Raw genomic sequence first — 27,058 nt, 5'->3', positions numbered from 1 at the left:
CAGCGGAGTGTCACGTCAAGAGAAAAGATTCGTGTATATTAATTAGATAATAAATGGCAAATGCGAAAGGAACAAAGGAAGAGAGTATGGAATAGGGAAGGTAGGAGAATGGTGATGAGATAAGGTAACATTTTTGGTTGGAAAATGGAGAGGAGGGGAAGTAAGTTGAGGACAGAAGGAAGATATAGAAGGAGCTCGAAATTAATTATAATTACAATATGTAATATTTAATTATGATTATAATATATAATAATAATAAATAATTATAATTAAAATATATAATAATTATAATATATATTTAATAATAATAATATTATATATTATATAAATTAATTATAAATTCTAATTAATTTATATATATAATTATTATTATTAAGATAAAAAGAAGAAATTGGCAGAGTATTAATTTGCATTATACAAGAAATTTGCAAAGCTATATGACGGGTATAGGGATATTTAAATGTGTAAGGATAAGGATTGTGTTTCAATTTGATATCACGCATATCTGTATTTCTATTTTATTTCCGATTTTCTTCCTTCACACGGAAGTAAGTACATTGGACGTAAATCACAGCACATCTCCGCTTGAATAAACACTCATGCATCGACTGTAGACAGCGTGTATACGTAAGAGTACAAATAAAAACATTTGTAGGTGCGCTTGTTATCGGGCGTACTGTCGACGTGACACAACGTGTGACTCTCCCCGAGATTCGCATGCTTAAAAATAAAATTTGTGCCTGCGGTAACGCAACACTTTACAGATCCGCTTAACAATCTCATTTTATATATACGCTCGAAATCCGATCTTAAATTAAATCTCGCACGATTCGGAACGTGAAAACGATATACACCGATAAAAAATATAGATCGCGAAATGATCTATGAATGAATATTTCTACGAAATGAGATTTGGTGCTCGATCGTTTCTTTGCGCGATCTAACGAGGCGAAGTGATCGGCATCGAGGTTTGCCGATATTACTATGGATGTTTCACAAACAGATTCTCTCCTTTAACATCTACAGATCAGGTTCCAGGAGTGATTCTTTTGTACATGTACGCAGATGTACAGTATAGTCTTATACAGTAGCCAGCTTTGATTATGTATGTGATCAATCGAGAATTAGGCGATAAGCTTGCGGGAAAGATGCGCTAAGGCAATATCGCTCGCAAAAATTACGCGTGCGTGAACATCGTTTGCGTGATGTACATGTGCGTGTACATACGTATATACGAATATATTTATAATATGTACAAAAGTCGTCTATATATAATGTTCCCCTAGGAATAGTACAAAATATTTGAGGAAGATAACTGCGCGATGACGATCGGAGATAGGAAAGTGATACTTTCATTCGTGTTACTCTAGTCTAGAGTCTAGATAATTATGCATCTTATCCGCTACAACTCATAAATCTTTAGCTCTTCGTATGAAACGTAAATTCGTATACGAGAAGTGGGATAAACTTATTAAGGAAAAGATGAGAAGGCTCTACACGTAAATGTGTTTTCTTATGGTTCGTTTCTCGTTCGTAAAAAGCGTTGGCCTCTAACGTAAGTAGCATATATAATTTTACTTTATCTCTAATGCTCCTAATTTCGGATCGTGTATTATCTACATTCGAGAGAAAGACGGTATTAATGTATTTTTTCCTATTTATGTTGTTAATATATAATTTCTAAATAATATACGCCGTTACGTAAACATTATTTTTGGAAACAAAAAATAAGATTTTGCAAGAGATAAGAGATGTCCTCTCACAGAATAGTTTAATCCTAATAAATATATTTCAACTTGTTTCGATGAAAGATTGTAGAGTTACAAATTTAGCTGAAATCTTGGCGAGCTAGATTATTTATAGAGATCTTGTATTAATTCAAAACGCAAGCCGTCATTAGAACACGAATCTATTGAGCTATCTTTTTCTTTTTAAATTGTTAAGATTGATACAAGAAAAACAAAGCTGGATTCAACTACCTCAGCGGACGGATAGATTTTATGAAAGCGAGAAGGAGTTCCCATAGTTTAGAAATGTGATCTACATATGAATTCTTATATTATGGTACTTTCGTGAAAACCGCCTAGAAAAGCATTATGGTAACAGTAGCATTATTTACGTTACCTCTATTAAGAGCTAGTAATTAATAATGCTAAATAGTAGGTGCTTTGTATTTCTCTGGTCATATATCGACGATTTTCTATGATATAGAGAGTTTGATTATTTAAGAACTAGAAATTTTTCAAAGTTTTGAAGTAACGTTAAATATTTTTGTAAGGTGCATTAATATCGTGAGGTAACGAGAGCGAGTAAACGAATGCATTGTAGAATCTACCTTCTACTATATCTTCAGATCACTAACATTTCCTCTTTGGATGGAGTCTTCTCTATGTCGATATAGAATTCAAATGTAGAACAATGGGGGAAAGAACAATAATGTTATGTATTGATACTACATTTATGATAGTGTGAAAGTTATGGCGTATGAAATTTCGTTGAATTTATGAAAAACTATATAGGTATGTACAATAACGTCTACGTCGATGTATATCATAATATCACTTTGCGAACAATCAACAGCATCGTTTTAAAAGATTATGCAAAATGACTAGTAAATTCATTAAATACGCGTCGAATTTCATACAGTTTTCAATTATCAGAATTCTTTTTAATATTTCCAGGATGAAAATCTTGTGTTCGCTTATTTTATAAAACGTATATAGAAGTTTTCAATATAAATCATACAATCGCAATGTTAAAAGATACAACTAAAATACATACTTTTATTTTGCAACCTATAATTTGCGATTTGCAGTTGTAGGTAATTGCAATTTTTAATATTGTACAATTCTTACTAATACACTTTTTGTTTTATGTACATAATTTAATTTATATACTATATACATAATCGTAAATGTGATTTACATTTAATACGGCTTAACACTTTACCGTTTCGTAGAATCTTACAGTTTTCGCGAGGCATCGTAATGACAAAACAAATACTTGTGAGTCAATTTCTAAACTACTATTTGTGACTTGTAATTGAATTCGATTGGATGTACCGATGCGTACTGATGCACAGTAAAGACTTTCGTGCACGAGTTAACATAAAAGCATATATGCATAATCGAATGCTTAATCGAATACATAATCGAATAGATCAGTGAGATGCACAAAATATTTTAAATATATATTTAATACATGTTTCAATATATTATGTTAAATATATAGTTAAAAATATACAACGTATTTAAAATACATATTTAAAATATATATTCTGCACTAAACATCTTACTAATCTATTCAATACAGGGTGTCTCAGACCTGCCGTACCATCCATTAATGATTCCATTAATGAGGTTTCTGAGACAAAATGTCGAGGCTATAATAGTTTTTAAATGAAAAATGTTCAAATGTTTATGTTGACCAATCGAATTGTCAGAAATTCGCGCGCTCAGTTATGTCACATTGCACAGTAGTGATTTAGGTGTTTTCAAGCGCATTTTTTATATCATATTTCGAGAATAGTGCAATTGTCACGTTGCAAATAAATACTGTGCAATTCGATTAGTCAACTTTGAACACTTCTTATTTAAAAATTATTATAGCCTTGGGACTTTGATATTAGGATTTTCGTCTCAAAATGATCTCAGGAATATCTTAACGGACGGCACAGCAAGTGTGGGATATATCTGGAATACATATATTCTCTGCCAAATTTTCATCGGTCAAGGCGCTTATATTTTTACATTTAAGTTCAATAGTATTTTAGTCTGCACCAGTGCGCAAAAGCTACGATTTGTCATGTTTCGAATTACAGCATTCAAGATTTATTATAATATAATTCGGCCGAGCATGAGAGAGACAACAGTTGAATTAGTGCTAAGATCGGTAAAGTGATAAGGTAATCTATAAATAACAATAATCCGTTGATATCTCTCAGGATGTAACTTTCCGATTACACTAAACGCAACAAAGAGTTAATCAAAATAGTACACGTACACGCAAGTGTCATAAACATTTACCAGATACGCGTTTCTCAGGAACACTTTCGGAAAGAGCGTCAAAATACAAAACGTTCGACGTGATTTTGATCGTAATACCTCAATCATACGTGATCGCTTTGATCGTCAGACCTCAAATAAAATACCTATTTTTTATTATAAAACCCTTATAAAATTTTTTCTTTGTGAAATATGTTATTTTTCGCAGCAGTTTGACTAGTTGGAGGTGCTCATCTAGTGACTGTTAAAATATTTATGACGCTCGGTGTACTCTCTTTCTCTCTTATATATCTTTCTGTAACGTCTTCCAAACGTCGACAGCATTGAGCATTCGATCGATAATCCGCGAGACACTTTAACGCCTATGAGATGCATATTGCGCGTGACGAAAGTTGGTTGCCGCCGATACTACTTGGAAGACTGACTCGAGATCTGAGATAACCACTATGCGGGTTCCTTCACGTAAAACGCACACACAAACACAAAAATAAATTATATCTCCATTTCAGTCTCGCAAATCCCGATCATTCAGCATCGACTTTGCGAACTTGAAAATTACCCTGAGTGCGTCGCTTTCATACTCGAGAGGGGGGGGGGAGGGGGAGGAAGTCTTTCTTCTGAGTGTACTTCGTTGGAAGAAGATAACATCGATTTTTAAAAGCGATCGGTAATCGTTGACTCCGTTACATTCCGGCTCCGTCATGCGCACCATCTCGTTGAACACCTTAATTAAATTTTATACTCTTCGGCATACTTCCTCGGGATGCTCGAGTCGGATATAACTCTAGGAACGTCTCTTTCGGGGCTAGGACTAGGGCTAGGCGAGGAACTCGGCGATCTTGAGCTACTGGAGCTACTCGATCTGGCGCGTTTCTGTCGTTCCCTTTGAGTCTTGTAGTCGTGTAAAGGGCCGCGAATAATTTTCAGCGTGGTCTCCAACTCGTACGCGCGATTCTTCAACGTATTGTACAGGTTGATGTCGAGACCGATTTTTCGCGCTCTTCTATGAAGCACTATTAGATGACGTCTATTCAATACGTCCGGCAGCATGTATTCCTAAGTGAAGATATATGAAGAAAAATCATGATTGATCGTAGTATCGAGTTTACGCCGCGCGCAGTTTTCGCCGTGCAATCCATTTCCGGCGATTTGCAACGTTTTTTATTATGGGATTCAGTCTACACTCTTAAATTCTCTAAAACCAACCTGTCGAGTCACGAGGTAATAAATAAACCACATCATAGTAGTGCCGTAAGTGACGAAGTAAGTGACGGGCTCCATTATATCCCACGAGTATTCCCACCAGGTTAATCTGGCCAACGCCCCAAATTGGATAGACATCATAATTAGGAACGTCCAGATAAAAAAATTCGCCTTCTTGTAAGCGGCATTCTGTATTTCTTGCAGTTTCTAGAACGATTAAGAGAACGTGAAAAGCCCTGAGCTCGTCATTCATGTTGATGTTGATGTCGCGCCCCGGAGTTTCTTTTAACGAAAGATAATTTAGCTTCCGTCGTATTCTCAAAGTAATTGAGAAAACGAGGCCGGAGATGGATGAATGTACCGGGGAAAATCGTGGAAGTTGAAACGGCATCTTTTATCCAGCCTCATTATTTCATAAGGGAGGGGAAAAAAAGGCGCGCGGGAAACATCTCGCAGACAAGTTTTCTTCTTACGGCGTTTGCGTAACAGCGAGCGCGCGATACGCACAAAGGCGGGATTAGAAAAGTATCGCTGCTCGTTTAGTCGCGTGTGCGAACCGCGACGCGAGTGTGTTAATTAGAACGCTCAAGAATATGGCAATTAAGAAGAGCCGTAAAAAGCATATAGGCGGGACGCAGTGAGAGAAAACGGACAATGGGAGTGTGCCCGCGTTTAAATCAGATTTACGCGCGATAGAAAGCTAATTCGTCGGCGCGCCTCGTTTAAAGTTGAATCGATTTTATCCGAACAAATTCTATTCTTAGCAATACACACGCGTACACAGAAAAAAAGAAGTGTCAAATCAAGACTTATATACTCCCGAGTATATATACATATTTATGTAAAGGAAAATTATAGTTATTAACAGAAACGTATATATTTGTTCCGCCAATAGTGATTAACAAGAAAAACTCTATTTTTAATCGACAACGTTTGGCAATATCATGACGGTTCGACCATTGGTTTTGGTCGGATTAATCGTCACGTTTCGACCATGGGATTTGGTCTTTTCTAAATCCCATGGTCGAAACGTGACGATTAATCCGAACAAAACCAATGGTCGAACCGTCATGATATTGCCAAACGTTGTCGATTAAAAATAGAGTTTTTCTTGTTATAGTTATTAATTAATATATTTCTTATTCATCGAATTCTTAAAATTTTGACAATTTAAATATTTATTTATTTTTTAATGGTTCTTCACTCACAAAACAATTAAAGAATTATTACTTTATAAGAAAGAAAAAGTTGGAAGAAAAATGGTCTATACATGATACTAAAATCTCCTTTTGTTAAATAACTCTTAAATGACTGATAGCCAATAATCAATAATATTTTAGGTATACTCAGGGGATTTCCTCCTACATACTGTTAATGTATGATTCATATCCGCATTTCACAGTTCTCCTTGTAAGAAGAAAAAGTTAAAGTGAAAAGTTAAAATTCTTATAAGAAGATTGTAGATTCTTGCGTATCAAAACTTATATACGAATATATAAGTCTTGATTTTACTGATTTTACACTTCTTTTTTCTGTGTATGTTGCTTAATTCGTATATACGAATTTTTACGAATATTTTTACCTGTTCCATGGGTACCAGCTGTAGTTTAATATCCTCCAACTCGGCGACGACCGATCTCTCCATGTCGACGCTGTACTCCCGCACGTGGAACGCCTCGTACAACTGCGCGACGAGCGCTTGTACGTCTCCGAGTTTCTGCAAATCCTCCTGTAAAACCGGGACACATATACATGTCGATACTTGCGGGGGCACGATTCGACAAGGTAGATCCGCGTGACCCCGATATATATCGCCGATAATATATTACACTCGAAGAAATATCGCTGCGGATTCTAGTCGATCAAGTTACGCGTCGCGACTACGCGCTTCGGGTACGTATTGTAGAAACATAAAGCCGATTGGGAACTCGTCTTTATGTGATAACTCACTGTCGTGCACCTTTCTTGCAACGGCGGCGAGACAATGTATTCGTTATCGTTTATTAATAATTTGAAATCCTCTTCTAAAAGTGACTCTATCGTGTTACTGGAAGCTATCCTGGTGCCATCTGAAAAGTCAATCAAGGCTTTTATTTTGTAAGATCACACAAGGTCTTTATCTGGTTCTCCGTTTCTCACGATTATTAATTCTCGTTTATTAATTAGCCGCTCAGGAAATGATTTGAATCGGCGTCTTACCTAGCGACGTTATGCACGCTCGATCGATGCCACGATCCTCCGTCTTCAGCATATCTAAAAGATTGCCGACCGTGTGCGTTATCGGCTTCATGGTGAACGAGCAACGTTCCCTCCTGGATGGAAGAGGCACCGTGATCCTGGGAAGTCCCCGGTGATACGCTACGATGACCTCCGAACCTGCGTTAATATTCATGCATCACGCATTTGTTTTTCGCGTAAAGATAAAGAATTCGTGTAACTGCGTAAAATTCATAATTTTAGTAAACCTTGCAAAAGCGGCTAAAACTCTGAAACTCTGTATAAATATTTTTTCTAACATATTCTCTTGCTTTCTCTTATTCACTTTTCCAGTGTTTGTTTTGAGGTTTTCAGTGTTAATAACAAACTCTCCAAATCTTCAGTGTTAATAACTATCCCATTTTCTAAATTCGTATTCGATCGCGTGTATCACGCGGACACCTTGACTTGGTCAGAATGTGAGACGGTTTGCACGTGAGAGAAATACGCGTGCAATCGTTTCACAGATACTTCGCGAGTTGGGACATGAGAAATTCAGTGTAACGGACACTCGAGCCTTTTACCTATTCGCTCAATGGTATCAAACTGCCGTGAAAGCCAACAACCTTGTTGCACAGAATTATTATTTTTATTTGGTATCAATAATATAATTTCTTAAAGTATCGGCTAATCGATATTTGTATCAATTTATTCCTGACGATTGAATTAAATAACGTTGAGGAATATTAATTGCCGGTTTTGTGCAACAATTAAAATTATAACATAGTCAGAACGGAACATAATGTTCCGGTGAGGCAACAGAAATGTACGAAATGCGCAATTATAAGAACGCGCGGTAAACATTAGTTACACGCTACATACTCGATTTATATTATTATACGTATATTCTTCGCGTACTGCATCGTATGAAAATTCGGAGAATATTTCCAGCTGTAATGAAATGAACCGTTGGACGAGCTTTTGATAAAAATCCTGTTTTTCTTAATTTTAGTTCTCGATATCTGACAGATAATATTGCACATTAAGTTATGTGGAGAATAAAATAGTGAAGTAAAATTCTAAATTTGATAAAAATGTACCTTCCAAAATTATCGATGTAAAATAACGTGACAAATTTTGCGCTAAAGTCGTTCTAATCGATAAACTTCGTCCCAATAATTCGTTAAACTTCCTACAAAAATGTTATACACTGTATCTTTAAAATTAGAAAAGAGGAAGGATCCGCGGGGCCGGCAAAGTGCATCGTTTCCGCGACTTCGCTCGCGTGATAATCGCGCAATCGAGAGCTGGACTGTATTAACCTGGTTACGAGCCGTTGATATGAGGAAGGTATTAGAGTGTGGAGAACGGTATGGGACGACCGGGGGATCGGGGGATCTTTCCCGCTGTAAGCAGAACGGAACCGAGCGTTAATCCGCCTGCACTAACGATCTCTGAAAATGCATCTTTTGGCGCAAGAAGCGCCTCCATAAGTTCTCCAACTTCAAGTTCGTTGAAGTTGCTAGATCCAATAAAGTAATAGGAGATTAATTCAAAGTGCCGTGTCACTTTAAAATAAGGGGCCATGTTCGTTTTAGCTGAACTTCTTTCACGGTTTGTTTTTCCTCTTTTTTTTTCACGTTGGAGAGAAAAAGAGAAAAGATGAACTGTGCAAGAAGTTCAGCTAAAACAAACAGGCTTAATGAGAATTGTGAAGGATACAAATGAATGATATAAAACGATAAAAAACGAGCACAAAAATATTTTTGTTTTATGTAATAAAATTTAAAATAATTCGTGATATGTTCAATACATTCTACAAAATAATAAATAAATGTTATATAGGAAAAATAACTTTAAAAAGAAAACAGTTGTTGTATATTTCAACAGATGTATAGAGTTATGATAGACATGCGAATTTTTCGTATTTGACATTGTTATAACACGAGACGATGCACGAAATCGACGTATATGATGGATGGGCAGATATAGAGTTAGCTGAAAGGATTTACATATTGCTTTCGATCAAATAAACAGATTGTAAAAAATGCGAAAACATTTGTAATATTTTTATACTATATGAATCTAATAACCACTAATAAATAACATTATTAGTCAATATTGTTTCTTTAACAAATCATTATTTTTCTGTGATAAAAATACAATTTTTAATACAAATTCTACTTGAAAAAAAAAAGAGAAAAAGTATTTCATGTTGCATTAATCTTGTTTTGAACGTGTTGCGATGCGTACAATAATATTTGTCGCATACGAACGTATGCAACAAATTCTCAATCGCATGTTGCCGCGTCCGTTGTATATACAAAATGCGTTTATTTACAATATTACATATGCGCATAAACGGCCATCGGTGTACCATTTCGTTTACGTGAGGATTCCGCGGTATGTAATTGGCGATCGTTTATCATCGAGAGTTCTCGTTTCGAAAGGGAAACGATGACAAGTAGGATCTCTCAATCATCCGAAGGCGCGATCGCTCTGAGGAGCGATCGATAGCGGTAGCTAGCGGTAGCCGCAATTTCTCAGATGGGAATTCGGTGCCGTGTTAATAACTCCTTAAGCGAACGCGCAGACAACGTCCGGCAATTAGTACACCTCCCTCCACGACGTGACGTATACGGCGACGTCCGTGTGTGCATCGCGGTGTGTGCATCGCCCGGCAGTAGGTTGGCACGCAGATGGTAGAGGCAAGAAATCTACCACCACCTCCGCCGGCCCGGCCTCCCTTCTTCCGACGACCACGATGCGACGCGGTGGTGAGGTTTTCTATGCCGCCACAGTCTACCATAAGATCCTGCTCAATTAATAAGTGGCGTGACCGTGGAACCGAGCCGACATATTGCGGTCGTAGTTCTTTGTTTTTTTTTGGTGACAGCAACCCCTGAGGTTCCTCGAGCTTCTCTCTAGGCTCGCGAGTCGAACCTGCCATTATTCTTCGGGGATGTACGACTGACGAGCGCCGAGGGAAGTTCCCGAGGGTAGGTGGATATTCCGTGACACGGCCGGATTGACCAGATTCGATTTACGGCAACCCGCTGTCGTTAGTATACCCGAGCAATCGCGCAGTTGGGACCCGCGCGGATCCCTAAGATAATAAATCGAAGGATTCAAGGGGGGAAAAAACCATAGGGTCGTAGAACCCATAGATTATCGCGTGAAATTAATTTTCGATATGGTCTCATATCTCTGCCACAAATTTACTCCACTCTTGCACCAAACTTCTTCGAGCCAAGTATAGTTATTTCGTGCAGTTTTGCGCGTTATTAAATTTAATCGCATTTACTTTTGTGAAATCTGGTTTACTTGGAGCATTACACGCTCCGAATACTTTGACCACAGCGGACCAAACATGTACACGGTTAAAATGAAAAGAAAACATATTAAGCTTAATTTTGATCTCTGTAAATGCAGTTATTAATATGCTGTTGTGTGGAATTAATCAGGCTCATAAATATGAAAATAAAACGATTCAGTTAAGTTCAATATAACTGTAACCCTCAGTCACGTGGAGTAGTCTTTTAAAACTTTTGTATAAACTTTTTATATAAATAATATACTTTTAATAATAATTCTCGCGATTTTATTTATCTCATTTTAATTTAAAAAATCGACATAATCGAATTTAAAAATTCTATCTGGAAAATTGTAAGAAAGTCTTTCACACGCGCGCTCGCTTTTCTATTCTTTTTTTTTTAATTATTGTTCAACTTTCAACAGAGTTCAAATTGTGAAGAAATTTACGCGCCGGTGATCGTCTAGAAAGTCTCTGACGTTCAGACACGTGGAAATATGTATCTTATCGAATCGGTCGAAGAAAGAAACGATATTCTTGTGCAAAACGTTGCGTAAGTTAGATTTATGCCTGGGAAATTATCGAGCGCGAAGTTATCTATTCTTTCATCGTTCTCGTTGGGCCTGCATAATTCGTGCATCACGCACATCACGATGGCTGAAATCTTGGGGCATGGATCGAAGCTGTTAACAATTAGCGTGTGATTGGCATGCTGCAGTTTTATTTCCTCTTTTGGCCATACTGCCGTATTATGCCTTATCAAATGTCATCTTAAATGAATCACAGTTGGCGACATCTGGGATATCTCGATAGCGTGTATTATTATTATCACAGGAATATTGCATTCTCTCAGACAATACGTTGACTTACATGAAAATCAAATTTCATATTTGCATATATCTTAATATATGAAAATTACATATAAGCTTTATAAAATTATAAATAAGCTTAATAAATATTTATATAAAATTATATATAAGCTTAATATATGAAAACATAATATTATATTTGTAAATATATACATAGCAGTTTCAAAAATTTAAAAGCTTAATGATTTCCTTTTTAATAACTTTAATTTTATTTAACTTTTAAATTTCACGTTCCGCAGAATATTTATCTGCGAATTCAGAGATGTAAATTATAACTTTCCTACTTTAATTGAGAGCAACGTGCACCGCGTAAAATGAGCGTGACATTATGTAAACAGCGACTCGAATTTTTGTAGTGCAAATGCTTATGGAATGCATGGATAATTTATGAGTATTCCCTCTGGAACTACTTGAAGCTGTGAGAAGTGGGTGTACGTGATCGTTCGGTTAGGTATTGGACTAGCTCTTCTGCTTACATATATCGCACATCCATATAAATAACGGATTAAAATATTTCGAATTTATGCTGCCTTCGACAGAAAATCTTTCTGCACCTAACATCTGTCTTACTTTTATTCTTATGTTTGATTTATGATATATGGTTATTCGAAATAAAAATGGAAAAAATAGATACAAAAATTTGTTGCTCCAGATTTAATCCTCCGTCTGTAAACGTGTGTCTACGGCGCCGGAGCCAAAATAATATTTGTAACTGTAAAACTTGCAAGCCTACCAGAAAATATTAAATAAACGATGTTTATCAAAATAACTATAAAATCATTAACTACAATGTAGACAGATGTTTTGTGAAATTTTTCAGATTTTTAAAAATACTTTAAGGTAGGGAAAAAGCGTCAAACGACAAACCCACGTGTACACTCCGAGGGTGCAAAAAAAAACGTTTACAGACGGAGGGTTAAATTAATTACAATATTTTTGGATTTGCTGAAAAACAATGCAACAATGATTTAAAATTACACATTGAAAAATCCAGAAGTTATTATAAGTTAAGATTACTTAGCAATTTTTAGTTACTTGCAAAATTACTTAAGTTTGATTTCAGTAAATAATTATTAAATATAAAAATAATCTTCACACAGATATATCTACTGTGCTTAATCTGATGCAAAAATTTCTGATTAAGTCGACTTTTAGAATATCTATATAGGATGAGATCTTATCACTAGAATAAATAATTCCTTCTGTTTATTAGTTTTATTAGGTCAAAACCATAAAGGTTATGACCTTTTCTCGAAAAAGTTAACGATGGAACATCTCTCAGTTCGCATTACGTTCAGCAGTGCTACCTCGACTTTATACCTTTGTTGGATCGATTTTATTCACGCGAAATCTATGCACGCTTACGCCATCTAGCGACGAGTCATGGTACGAAAAAACACGTTGACTGAAATTTTATGCGGAGCTACATAACAAGAGCGAGATAGATATATGAGAGTAGGAGCAGGGGCAAATACTTTTTCGTCCGCGCCACGTGCAGCAGGCAGGCCTTTTATTTTACTTCTCTTTCGAGCCTTTTTAAAATATTCCATGCCTTTCTGAGATGCATGCACCCCGAGGGAGCATGTGTTTTCCACGTCAAATTCCACCGTGCTCGGTCTTTCGGTGAAAATTGAATAGCCCTGCTATTCGTGCCCGAGCGAGTTCTAAATATGTTTGAAAACAAGGTTGACAATGTGACTTTAAGCGCCTTTCACGTCGTTGCCTATGCTCTTACCGGCTATGCTATTACGTAGATAAACAGCGCAGAAAAAGAATCGGCCTTACATCATATCGTTTTGCCTGGTGTCCGCTTTGTTTAAAGACGTATGAAACTGACTGATTACGCTTGTTATACTAACCGATTACGTTTTGCTATACCGACTGATTGCGCATCACATAATTATACGCTGAACGCAAATTGCGGACTAACAAATGCGCACTCTTTGTTACCCGCGCCAAAGAAGCTGGAGCTTAGACGTGTAATAGTAATATGTCATAAATTTCTAACGGGGCCCCTAAATTGTGATAAGTGATTCGAGGCGTCATTAATCACGCTCTAAGAACTTCGCGTACATTTATTTTACAGTAATTACACTTTTGAATCTTTAACACTAGCAGCAAGAACTTTGAAAACTCTTACTGCTAGCACTCTTGGTGTAGTTCTAAGTGTGTTATAAATGATATCACTTCTTGCTCGCAGTTTTTGCGCTACGAAGCTATTATATACCGAAGTTCGTAATGATCCGTATCGAACATATTTCATTACAGATTTCCCCCCTATTGATATGTTCATCCAATATTTATCGCCAACTCGCGAGCGTGAAGTACAAGTGTCGACCAAAAAACAATAATCGATTGTAGACAAATAATAATCCGTGCTGCCATTAATAATGCTTGACTTTATCGCGTATTTTCCGGTGCGCTCTGTTCTCAACTGGAATTTATCGTTTTCCAACTGGACCGCGTTAATGAAAATATACTTGCGCCGCCGCACGACAAGCGCAATCGTCGCAATGTTTTGAACGTTTATAAGATGTGTAACAACGAAATACCAGCGTGCCATTTGCACGACATCGCTCTGCCATTAAACGTAAATTTGTATTCAGGTCTCTTCGCGGTCGACCATGGGCGGTGTGCAGAGCGGGACTCATAATCTTGGCGAGGCGTTATGGGTGCAGGAGCGACAGCGGCAGAAGTGCCATCGGTGAGTAGCGGATTCTCAATAATGCACGCGGAAAGCGTTCGCTATCACTATATTATAACGCGCGACATGCAAGCGATGTAGACACTCGAGGCAAGCTTCAGAAGAGGTCGATTTTAGCCTCCGAAGTAACAAAGTTTACTAACACAGAATTTGATAAAACTTTATATTACATTATTCAATTAATTGTCCTCCGACTTTGTACCGAGTGGAGGCTGATGAAGGTGCTTTATTGACTGCGTCGTGGAATATTTCTCTATATGACCGACGTTTGCCAGTTATGCAAGCATCGGAAAAGTTTTAGTAATTACGAGGTGATCTTCCTCGCAAAAGTCTCATCTGGATTCGTTCTTATTCGACGAAATTTCGCGATAATTATGGTTGTATCTGTGTGTTGGATTTAGTATAGGTAAGCGATAAATGTGGCTTTCCTTCGGAAATTTTCTGGAATCGGATAAACCGAGATAAAATAGTTTACTGGGACAAGGTTGCTACGAATAATTTAAAAGATCACCGAGGGAATTTCGCACGTGCTGCTCCGAGCTTCTCCGCTTTGAGGCTCCGGAGAGTCCCGTTCGCCTCATGGTTTCTCGAAACGATGCGTCACAATTAGTAATGGTTAATAGCTAATTACTGCCGTATTGCCACGGTCAGGCAACGCTTATTAATACGGTTGTGGTCTAATTACGCGACTTCGTCTAAATGTCTGAGCGTTCATTTCTATACAAGGGGAGGGGAGGGGAGAAAAACGCTAGGCGCGCGAGTTCCCGTTTTATTTTGAGAAACAAATAAAGTTTTATGCGCGCGCGTTAGCATCTTGCAATATTATCCAGTTACAAATAATACTTGCCAATTACGCTGCATACGCCGTTCTAATTAAATCCCGTGAAAATTAAAACAAGTGTACATAATTCAGGAAAATGGTGTCGTATAACCAGATATACAAGGTTAATCTTCGCCATAAAAGCTAACGCCGCAAATAACAATTTCGGAAATATGTTTCGGTAATTTGGTTAAAATGCCTCATGCAAATTTGATGAATGCGGCGCATCTTGTTGAAACAGACCTTCGGTGACAAAATCTATTTCGGAGCTAAACTCTCTCGCGGGATATCTCCTAGATAGATACAAACACTAGTTGTGTTCCCAGATTATCGTATTTGCCTCTCCTCGCATCAGATTTCCATTAATTAAGGGCTAGATTATAAGGTAACTGGAACGGGTAACGTGTACAACGCATGACTAATCACAATATTAAAGCGTTACGTTTCAGGAACATGTTTCCAAATAAATGCATATATAATAATATCGATATATTATGATATTATGCGGGGAGAAAGATCGGATGTGCAATAATTAATTTTGAAATAAAGCTCCTTTATACATAATATATAATAATGTTGATTTATGGACGGTATTCATCGAAGCGAATATTAGGCAACCGTTCGACGGGGATCGATTCGTGTCAAACAAACCGCGCGCTACACCGAGGTATCGCTAATTAGCGCGAGACCCGCGCCGCAGCGTATGCGTCGTAGCGTGATCGTAGTAGCGGAACACCGGATATCCGTCTTCACGTCCGAGTATCTCTCTCTCTCTCGGTCTCTCTCTATTTCCCTCCTTTTCCAACCCTTTCTCCCCGCTTCTCTCTCCCGCGGTACATACGCACACGTGCATATCATACGACACAAAGGGCTCTGACAAGCCGCGTGTGTCTCCTGCACATCGGAAATCACTCTCGCAAACGCGGAGAGGTCCGGCGACGCGGAGTGTCGTCAGTGCGAAGTGCCGCCAGCGGCTTGGACCGCGATGTACGTCGTCAAGATTGTCTACTGTCAGGTGACGATGGAGTTCGTCGACCGTGATGTCGGGACATCGAGGTAGATCGCATTTAGATAGAGCCGATTTCACAGTCTCCGATTAACTTGATCCTCCGATTAAACTCACTCTTCGTCTCTTTCTAAGGAGGACAGTTAGAAAGAGATGCAGAGTGAGTTTAATCGGAGGATCATCAAGTTAATCGGAGACTGTGAAATCGGCCCATAGAGATGTTCATTCTGAAAAGGCTGTATTAGTGGCAGTTGCATATTTCGTTCATAATTTCATTAATCAGTTTTTTAGGATGTTTAGATTTATTTTGTTTATTTAATCCTATCGCTTTTTGGCGTCTTTAACACTCTTTAATAACGAAAGTGTCGTAAAAATATAGAAATATGGGAATAAAAAATTCATAAAAATATAAAAATGTTGAAATATGCGAAATATGAGAATTTTATAGAACGCGGAAGTATTTTTTATACAGCCTTTTTTCGGTGAACTTTTCGGATTTATTACGCAATATACCGTCACATTTTTATTAATAATTTATTTTATTAAATTGGTGGACAATTTTTTAAATTAAAATTTTAAGATAATGAGTTAGAGTGAAACACGCATGAAAACAGTTTCACGGTTGTGGGTATTAATAATGGCATGAAATTCCGTTCGTTATCTGCGGCTTAACTCTTCGCACTAAATAGGTCATACATATCAGAAATTCTCCCAAAATGAGCTTAGTTATTCAGCATAATATTTCAAAAAGTTTTGTCAAAGGACCTTGTATAAATATTTCTCTTTTAATTTGTGTTTAAAATTTGAATAATTTTTAAAATTTAACCAATATATATTTTTCACGCAACATTTAAACAATTATATCCGTATTATTAAAAGAAGCTAATATCCAAAGAATGCTAATGCCGAGTTTTTAACGATATAGTTTTTGAATTCAGAGGTACAATAAATAAATTACGTTTTCTGGTCTCTCGATTTGTTGCAAATAACAGATGCCGCGGGAAATTAAATGAAAATTTACGCTGATACGATAATCAGTTTTTCATTCGGTATCGCAATGGTTGATTGTAGCGCGTCATAACGCAATCAATCTACGATATAAACTTACACAGAAAAAAAAGAAGTGTTAAATCAAGACTTATATTCTTGGATATAAGTAAGAATCTATACTCTTATAAGAGAATTTCAACTTTTTTTTATTAAACTATATAAATACCTCCATTCAAACAAATTTTCTTCGTTTAACGCAATTTATATCTCATTTCAAGATTATAGATTCTTGCTTATACATACAGGAATAAGTCTTGATTTAACACTTCTTTTTTTTCTGTGTAGTTTAGCAGCAAAAGATAAAGTTCGTAATGACGACCGTCGTCGTCGTCAAATATCGCTGGATTATTCTGGGCGTTGTCTCGTTTGTTTTAGTTTTTACTGCAGATAGTCCGTCGACAAATTCTGCTTGCCGAGCAGCACAGCGTCCATACGTTTAAAGCGACGTGATCGCATTAGCGTGGCGATTTGCCAACATACGCGCAATTTCGCGCTTATCTGAGGAAAGGAACAGGCTTGTAATCCTACGTTATAACGCAGACGACGAAGGCTTGTTCCTTAAGCATGCTCCGACACCTTTTGCAATGAGCTCTACTTTCGTAATTCACTGTCGAACGGAAAAATATGACTTTTACGTACATCCTGTGAAATGAGAGGAAACTCGTCGATCGGTATAATGAGAGAATCGAGTCCTCATTAAAAAACATTATCAGCATATATACTATATATATAGAATTTCCCTTGTGAGAATAGGAACGTGCTCTCTATTGTGTAACTTCCTGTCGGTACGGGCCTCGTTTCCTGACCTTTCTGTAGCAGCGGGAAAAATCATGCAAACCACGGAATAATCGGCTCTACTTTTCCGTCTTGTTTAACAAACGCATGACGTGTGTACGATTCGTTGTCAATTCACGAAATTGAAGTACGCTCGTTAAAGTTTAGCTCCCGCGCCAAATTGTTCTAACGAGATGCTGACGCGAGCGTTCGTCAACACCGAACACCGAGGCTCTGTATGATTGATGGAGTCGCCGACTCTGTTATGCCTTCGACTTAGATACAATTTGCGATTGGCCTCGCGGAGATTCTCTCGCTTATGTAATAATAACTTTATTACACGGGCGATGTTTTTTTTCCACGACGAGCGTAACGTTACGTAAAGGAGGCAACTATCCTTGAAGCATTAAAATCGATGGCAACATTGAGTAAGAGCAATTCTTGGATCGTTCTTGGTCCATCCAAGACCTAGTTTCGAAAACTGCTCTGCTTGCATATATAAATTACTGAATGGAAAATATGTAGACACCAAGTATTAAGGGAGACTACAATTCTTCACTAACAATAGAAATATTTCTCTGAAGACTTATCGCGGTTTACTTTTTTACAACATTATAGCAAAGAAAATTGTTCTAATTATTTCTAGGGATTCGGAGGATTTTCTTTTTTAATCACTTAATAGAAAGGTTATTAACAATTTAATAAAATTTTGCTATTAAAAGAAAATCGGCAAGTAGACTAAAAAACGCATAAATGGAGAAAGACAGGGGCAAATTATATTATCGCGAAGACCGTAAAATTTAATGTTCCTTGAGAGTTGCATTAGTATTCCTCGATCATAGTCAGTGGAAAGTGAATCAGGTAACTCGAAATTTTGTAGGTGTCAATGACCGATTAAATTACATAGGTATCACTTCGCATTACCATTCGCTTTCACGCCGCGTTCCTGGTGCAAGCATCAATTTCTCCGTAGTTCTCTCGCGATAAAGTGCGGATCGTCGGCCGCGCGGAATCCCTAACGACGTTTCGGGTAATCAAGCTTAATTGATTCCATTGTGCGTACTACATCGGTTAGTCCATTATCGGTTCTCGAGGCGTTTCGTGGAAATTCCACGAATCAGTCGCGGGTGAAAACGGTGAGAACCGGAAGAACAATGAAAAACAGCGAAGATCGGTGAGGATCATTTCACGTGCGAAAGTTTTACCGTCGAACGCGATTATTACATTCGTGACTGTTTCTACATTATAATTATTGATTGCAACATTCGAAACCAGAAAGAATGCTGAGAAACAAAATAATTATCGATAATGATATCGCTTGAAATGTATATTATAAATTAATTGTCGCTGAAGGTAACATTTTCGCACAGTTAAAGATTTGATAATCATAGCGCAAAAAATTGTCCTTTTATTTTCCGACGGATTTGTTTTCAACGGTAGATTATATTAACGTTTGATATATTATAATTGTAACACTCTAGTCTCATATATAATTCAATTACAAGAAGCACGTATCGGAATACGATTGTTATTTTTACGCGACTTAAATAAAATTGTACGTCAGAGAAAATCGGATAATTTCCGTAACGCGAGATTTGAAAAAAATTCTATAATTAAAACATCAGTTAAAAGAAAAAAACCTATTGTACTTCTCGTGCAACTCTTTGCGCAGTGCACGAATCACTGCGACCAGGTGAGTCAAAGAACGAAGGCAGGTGAACTCGGAGGGTCACTCGTGCGCACTGCATTCAATTGTATCCAGTACCTATACACATTTTGTTTCACACGGGGGGTGAAGTGGTTCCCCCGACAACCTTATGATTCATCGGTCGAAAACCACACAGAAGGGATGGAATAGTGCGGTTATTTGCGCCTTTTTTTCGACTTGATACCCCAGTTGCATATCGGCTGCATTCAACGTCAAACCGGGGAATGTCGTTCGATCCCCAGTTCTATTGTGAGCGCGTATCCTGTGCGACGTGATATTTTTATTCCTTTACCGAATGCGTCCTCGAGCCGGAAAGGACACTCAGGAAATTGTTGTGTACACCGTTTCAGGTATTTATGACGAAAGCAAAACAAGAAAACAATCTTCTACCATTTGCATAGCTGATTGCATCTCGTTGTTTGTATTCATACGGTGCCACATAATCGCAACGCGCGGAAAATATTTCAAGTTGATTTTTCCCGTGAAAAAGTTTTTCCGCGAAATTTTGTTATTACGTAATTACGTAGTACTGAAATTGTTAACCAAGCTTCTATTTCAAACATGAGAGCAACGAGTTTTAAAAGTTTTAGTTAGTTAAGACTTCTGGACATCTAAATACGTTTCAAAATTCTAGGACAGTGTCGCGCATGTATACTTTAAATTTCCTCGGGGAAACTTTAGGTTTCGTTTTCCGGTGCGGCTAAAAGTTTTGCTGAATTACACGTTTCATTCTCTATTCTGTTCTCGCTTTATACTCCGTCCTACTTTACTTTATATTGTATTTTATTAACGTTAATTGTCTCTGAAGACATATTGGCCGATTTAATTCGCATGCTTCGGAGATAAAAAAAACACATTATATATTTCTCCAATTATTGTTCTTCTAAATTCCATGAAAATCGCTCATTAAGAGAAACACGAAAAAAGCGAGCGTTATATTAAGCTGTCGGAGAAAGCGTGCGATACGCTAAAACGCCACTCGAATGCTGCATCGTTAAAATTACATGCCAGCTCCATTATAGTCGTTTCGTGCTCAAAAGTATGATCGGATCTCCATGAATATGCCGCACACGTAGATTCGTATCGTCCGTTCATGAATATAAACAATACTTTTTACTTGGCTCTTACTTTTATTTACGTTAAACTTAATTAAGTGCTCAGCTGTTTATATTCAAGGAAGCAATGTTCCTTGAACTTTGTATTAAGGTCTAATCGATATTGAACGGTCTAGGAACCGCTATTACGATCGATAAAATGTAGAAATATGATTTTAAGTGATTTCGGATATTCGTAAATGCACCACGCCTCTTAGGTAATATATTCTTCGATAATAGCAGATTATTGTTACCTAACGGCTTGATTGTATAAAGTGTACACTGTTAAATATTAAAGGATAAAATTAAAATTTAAACCAATATCCTTTGAATTAAAAAACATTTTGTTATTTTTAACTACCATGTATGTCGATATTTATTATTTTAACATAAAACAATATTATTTCAACTCCGTTAGTTTAGTTAAATTAACATTGTTTTATAACGAATTTGGTTGGACGCACCAGTGCGCACTCAGTGCACATTAAAGCCGTCGTACACGAATCAACATAAAGTATAGGGTTTAATATAAACATCTTAAGTCACGAAATCCTCAATATTCTTTATTGTACCATTTGGTAAAATATGTATTGGGCAATTTTTCAGTCGAAATATTTGCATTTTACTTTAAGATTTATTAGAGATTAATTCAGTGTACAATGACTTTAATGTGCACTGAGTGCGCACTGGTGCGTCCAACCGAATTCGCTATTAGTTAAATTAACGACATATTTAGCAGCAGTGGCGACCTATAGGAATCGTTAAAAATGATTCAAATTGAGTATAATGACACTATGAATTTAACAGTGTAAAAGAACATAGAAATTTTATCCACTTTCGTGTTCTCGACTTTAAAGATCGTCAGAATTTTCCAAAGCGGTTTTCATATCGGAACTTTGTTCTTAGAAGACTTACGCGCGGTAAAAGCTGAATTTTCCGAACGTTTGATATTCAATACTTGTTCCGTTCTCGGAAAGAAATAATCGATTTTCCATAATCTGTTCTCGAAGTTAATGAAACTCGAAGGCAACGTGCCGCAATTCTTCGATTTGATGACGAGACTTCGATTGAAAGTCCGTGCGATTCGAATCCAATATATCCTTTTCTACTCGGCTAGTGCAAAGATTCTTAATCCATCGTCCAGAGATCCCTAGAGAGAGTTTATCTGGAGCCACAGCGAGCTCTGAGTAAACCAAACGTAAAATAAATAAAGTAAAGTAATTGTATGTGTCTGAGATATATATAAATCTGGAATATATAAATCTCTTTTCTTTGTCCATTTCTCTCTGAAGATACATTTAACATAAAAAAATTATTTAGCATAGATTTCAGACTGAAGATAATAAAAATAACTTTAATTGCAATATGAAACGAAAATTACATATTTATAATATTAAACAATATGTATTAATTATGTATGTAAATGCTAACACAAAATGTTTGGTGTTCTGATATACATTCATCGCAATTTTAGTACGTGATATCTTCAGGAAAGGATTAAATGACCAAAAAAATCCACGGAGAAACGCGCGATGAAATGGGAGTCCAAATGAATCCAAATGAAAGAAAAAAGGCAAGAAGTTCAACTGTCCAAGATAGCTATCCGATATCCCGCGATTGCGTGTGCAAGCAGTTCCTAGGCCAAGTGTTAGGATCACTTTCTTCTTCGCGGTTTCACGCGACGCGTTGGTTCGACTCGAAACAGAACAGAATCCTGTCATCAGGATGTTCTCGTTTCTTTCAAAAGAAAACTGCGATAGAAAGTGAGTCCCGCACCGATAAATAGTCCACAATAAAACCTCGTGTTATTCTGCGGTATCAACTTCTATCACTTTATTCCGCATCATTTATTTTCATTTGTTATACATTGATATATGAAGCAAGAAATTTTAACTGCAGTTTTATTTGAACGATCAACAACAATGTAAAACTCAACAAGTGAGATTTAAAAAAGATAAGCTCCTTTTTCGTACAAAAATTTGCCATTTACCATTTACATTTAACGTTTTGGAATACGTTAAAATGAATGTGTTTGAAATGGAATATGTTAGCGTAGAAGATAGAGATGGTAACCCACTGTCGTATTCCTTGTTAATTATCTAAGTTTGCTTGCGTCTTTCTATGATGATGTTCCTACTTGGTGTTAATTGAAGATAACTTTAGTGGATCACGAGAGGCTCGCATTAACCATGAGAAGTAGTGGTCGGAAGACTATCAAACTTCCGTACCTCCGTTGTAATCCCGTTTCTCAACATGTACTTTGATTGTTGTAACAAGTAAATTACTTTCAATAATTTATTAAAATGACTGCAATGCGATATATTATAGAATGTACCGATAAAATACAAAATTTCGTATTATTTTACCAACCGTGATTCGGAAAACCCAATCGCTCTTACTTCAAATTGTTGAAACGTACAAATGTATTGCACTTAAAATAATATTGCAGGAATAATATGTAATACTATGAAACATAATACATAAATACAAAGTGTGCATAATCTAATAAATATCACAATCTAGCAATACTGCAGATAGTACATTATATTATAAATGCAGATATAGTATAACTTATAAATACTCATTATAACTATTATAATGAGAATAACTACAAGAAAAAAGTTATAAGTAAAAAGAAAAGACTTTAAAATGAAAAATGAAAGTCCTTAACATTTAAATATTCTCTCATGAATATTCGTGTACTCATTTACGGTAGTTGCTTCAACAGTAGAAGTGGCATATTAAAACTTTTTAATAAGTTACCTTTGAATGCAGAGTAAAATAGATAGCTGTGTAAAGGAATCATACTTAAATTAGGTACACCTTTATCTTTGTATCTCTATTTTAATTATCTTCTCCATGGTATCACGCTTGAATTAATCTCAGATACAACAGAATTTTTAAAAATTCGTATTAATTCACTGTTTGACGCATGTTGTCTTGTAAGAAAAATTTCTTTCCATTTTGCGTCAGATATAGAACGCCGTTCTGCTTGGTATATCACGACCTTGATACAATGTCGTAGGTTAAGCCTCCGGCGAATGGCAAACTGAACTCCGTACGCAAGAAAGGTATTTCCGCGGAAGAAAAGTGATAACCTCGTGGATAACGAAGGATAACGAAGGAGATATTCTCAAAGGATTCCTTGAGAGCATCTACGTGCGAACTTCCAACACGAAGCACTTAAGATAAAGTACTTGGAATCTCTTGTAACTTGGAATACCGCACTCTATCATTTTCGAGGATTATTTAGCCCTTTCTGAATCGAAAAGATTCACTCCGACGTAGTAAAGTGAAGAATGTTTCAGCAATTTAGAATGGCAAAGCTAGATAAAGTTGTCGTGGAAAGATTCTCATTTCTCTGCGAGCGAACGGTAATGTTTAAAACGCAATTTTATGCTTTGCGCATTTAGATATTGTACTGAAATTTAAATGCAGTAAGAAAGATAGTGCTCTAATGCTCTTGATATATCGAAATTTATATAAATATAAAAATGTAAATGTCATAAAAACGTAACTGTTATTATTATAATTTAATACCCTTAAAAAAATATAAAATTAATGAAATTTATACAATTTTGCGAAACCAAGAGATTGATATTTTTGCAGAATATAGATATTAAATTGAATTGAATTTTGTAAAATTGTGTCTATTTAATCGACAATCGCACATGTTACTTAATAAATAATTCAGTGGTTGTATCGCATATCTAATAAAGTCCTTGCCAAATCTAGCACATGGTCATTGACATCTAATCTTTTTAAATGCGTGTACCTATAACATAATTAGTCTTTCAAGACTCGTAGTCTTCAATAATGGTATCGACGTGTCATTCATCATGCTTAGAATAATAATAATGATATTATTTTAATAATTTCATAACAGGTAACACTTCAATCAGCATAATTTATTAATTTTATGACATATTATTATAATATAATCTCATTATAATGATCATTTTTAAATTAACGCTGAGTAACAATGAAAATTAATAATTCACAATGAGCCGTTAAATTATATTAAATTGCTTTAAAGGTAATGATATAATAAATTTAAAGCGCTGAGGTATAAAATACGTTTTTTATTAATCAAACAAGAATAAAATTTATTATACATAAGCGATCAGTTCCCTTTATTATAGTTTCTCGTATATATCAAAATCTGTTACGTAAGCTTTAATTCGCGGTTTATTTCCGATGCCTGCAACTTATCCGCGTGACTATACTGTTATACCACGATCGTATTCCCGAGGACCAACGACGTCATTGTCTGGCTGAAGTACATCCTACTCCCACTACGTAGATAGGTATACCGGCGGGAACAGGTGGCACGGTGGCGGATCAGGTGCAACAATATTTCTTCGCCAGTCGGTGCGCAAACGAGAAAGTGAAGACCCCGGGCACCGGCGTCCAGGTTGATAGTAAGAGCATCTCGCGCGCGAGATTAACAATCGCCCGCTCTCGATTCGGTCCAGCGAGTGCCGAAACTTAGCATCCGGCGCGATTCCGCGCAATCGTGAGTGTGCCGAATCTTTTCTCGCGTTTCGAATTTTTCCCGTATCGGTAAACGGGGCTGACCTTAATCGAACTTATCCGGATCGAACCATCGATCACCTCGAGGACCGAATCTTATATCGGCCTACGTGCGAGAAACAACAATTTATCGTTATCGGGAGCGTCAGCTCGTGTTTCACCGCTGTTCTCGTTGTCTCAGCTGTTTAAGGGCCATTTGGAAATCCGTGAGTTATCTGGATTAATTTATCTAATGTTATATCGCGTGCGTCAACGGTATCAGGTGTCTTTCACGGCATGTGTGTCAAGTAGAGATACCTTTGTGTGACCACAGGATGCTCGACGCGAGAAAGAATGCAAAATCGATAACTCGGCGATCTGTGATACTTCATTTGAGTTTTTTAATGATTAATTTTCAACTAAAGAATTTTGTTTTGTTTTAAATAAGATTACCGTTCAAAGAAAGAAGTCTACGCGTTATTTAAAAGGGAAAATTCTACAACTCGCTGATGACTTTACCTAATCTTGACCCCAATTTTAATGAATTAAGCTCGTCATGGTGGTGGACCTTGTTCATGGTATCTGGGTTACGTGAAATTGCATAATCATTGTTTTCGTCAGCAGCGTCCAGAGACACGAACCGCTAAGGATCAAGGCTGCGATGTTTCTTATTTAGGTACGGATAAAAAAGATCTATACGGTGACTCACTCTCGAGCTGTTCTTTGTGTGTTCCATAAATACACCGGCAATTCAGATTTACTTCTTCTATCTCCGGTATTATCAGTACGATTTTTCTCCGTTAAGTTCGCAATTTCGACTCGACGATGTTGAATGCCTGGAAAGCGGAGGAAATGTTACTTTAACGTGAACTTTTCCAGTTGAAGCGCAACAACAGAAAGAAAAACAAATTGAAGATATTGTTTTGGAAGTAAACAGTAATTTTTCTTTTATTTCAAATTTACATGAACCTATTAATTTGAAAAATCATTATATGTATATATTTCGAGAAGAACCTTACGTTATATGTACTCTGTGATAGAAATTTCGCAAGGGCGGAAGCAATTGCTATACATTCTAATTTATGGCATAAATTATTCCACTCAATTTTCCTATACGCGGGTTAATGTAAGTCTTTAAAAAAACGCGGGATTATGTATATCTTTATTGCGCAGTTTCATTTTATAAATGCCGCGATATAAGACGGTGCGCCTCGACCCGTGAAGTCTTACGGAGACAACCGACTTCGTCGTCGGTCGGATGTTAACCATCGACTGTTCACGCTGCGGAACTTCTTCCGGCCCGGTCACGTAGGATATTCCCGTCGCGTTTCACTACGTGCAAAAGGCCTTGTCTTTTCTTTGCGCGGTGCTACCTGAATACAGGTGCAACCATAGAGACCATTATTGACCGGAAATCACGACTGGTTTTAATTTCGTCATGTCTCGCACACAGAATAAACGTCTGATGTGCAGAAATATTTTGAAATACATATATTTTAACGTTTATATGCGCATAATATAGCATTTTTATTTTTCTCCCTGGTTGCTATATGTATAGACGTATCACATTCTGAAACTTTGATAAAACGAGCGTAGCCTGCAGTACTGTTGCACTGTGGAATTGTTCCATTTTTGATGTCCCACATCAAAAGCGAAATTCAGCTCGCTTCAACAAAGTGATATTTGTTCTCTCCCTTGATATTATACGTCAGAAATAGGTTTATTCTACTTAAGAAAATGTTATTTTCCCTCCGGCGAGAGTATTTTATATTCCATGATTTTATGAGCCACTTTTGATAGGGACG

The 27,058-nt window shown here is 36.8% G+C and overlaps 1 protein-coding gene across 1 annotated transcript in view; it reads right to left on the bottom strand.

The window, feature by feature from the left end:
* Positions 1-504: 504 nt before the first annotated feature.
* Positions 505-27,058, bottom strand: part of Mcu (mitochondrial calcium uniporter) — a 60,656-nt gene continuing 34,102 nt past the window's right edge. The window contains exons 3-7 of the mRNA XM_071711969.1: positions 7,407-7,583; positions 7,158-7,276; positions 6,790-6,936; positions 5,211-5,414; positions 505-5,060 (exon numbers count right to left, since the gene is read on the bottom strand). Coding sequence (XP_071568070.1) covers positions 4,734-5,060; positions 5,211-5,414; positions 6,790-6,936; positions 7,158-7,276; positions 7,407-7,583 — 974 coding nt within the window. The 3' untranslated portion in view covers positions 505-4,733. The remainder of the gene's footprint in view (positions 5,061-5,210; positions 5,415-6,789; positions 6,937-7,157; positions 7,277-7,406; positions 7,584-27,058) is intronic.

This window comes from Temnothorax nylanderi, unplaced genomic scaffold (assembly GCF_030848795.1).
Source record: "Temnothorax nylanderi isolate EJ_2023f unplaced genomic scaffold, tnyl_v1.0 TNYL_tig0103_pilon, whole genome shotgun sequence".
Taxonomy (NCBI): domain Eukaryota; kingdom Metazoa; phylum Arthropoda; class Insecta; order Hymenoptera; family Formicidae; genus Temnothorax; species Temnothorax nylanderi.
Note: the sequence above shows the minus strand (reverse complement) of the source record. Positions and strands in the feature narration are given on the sequence as shown.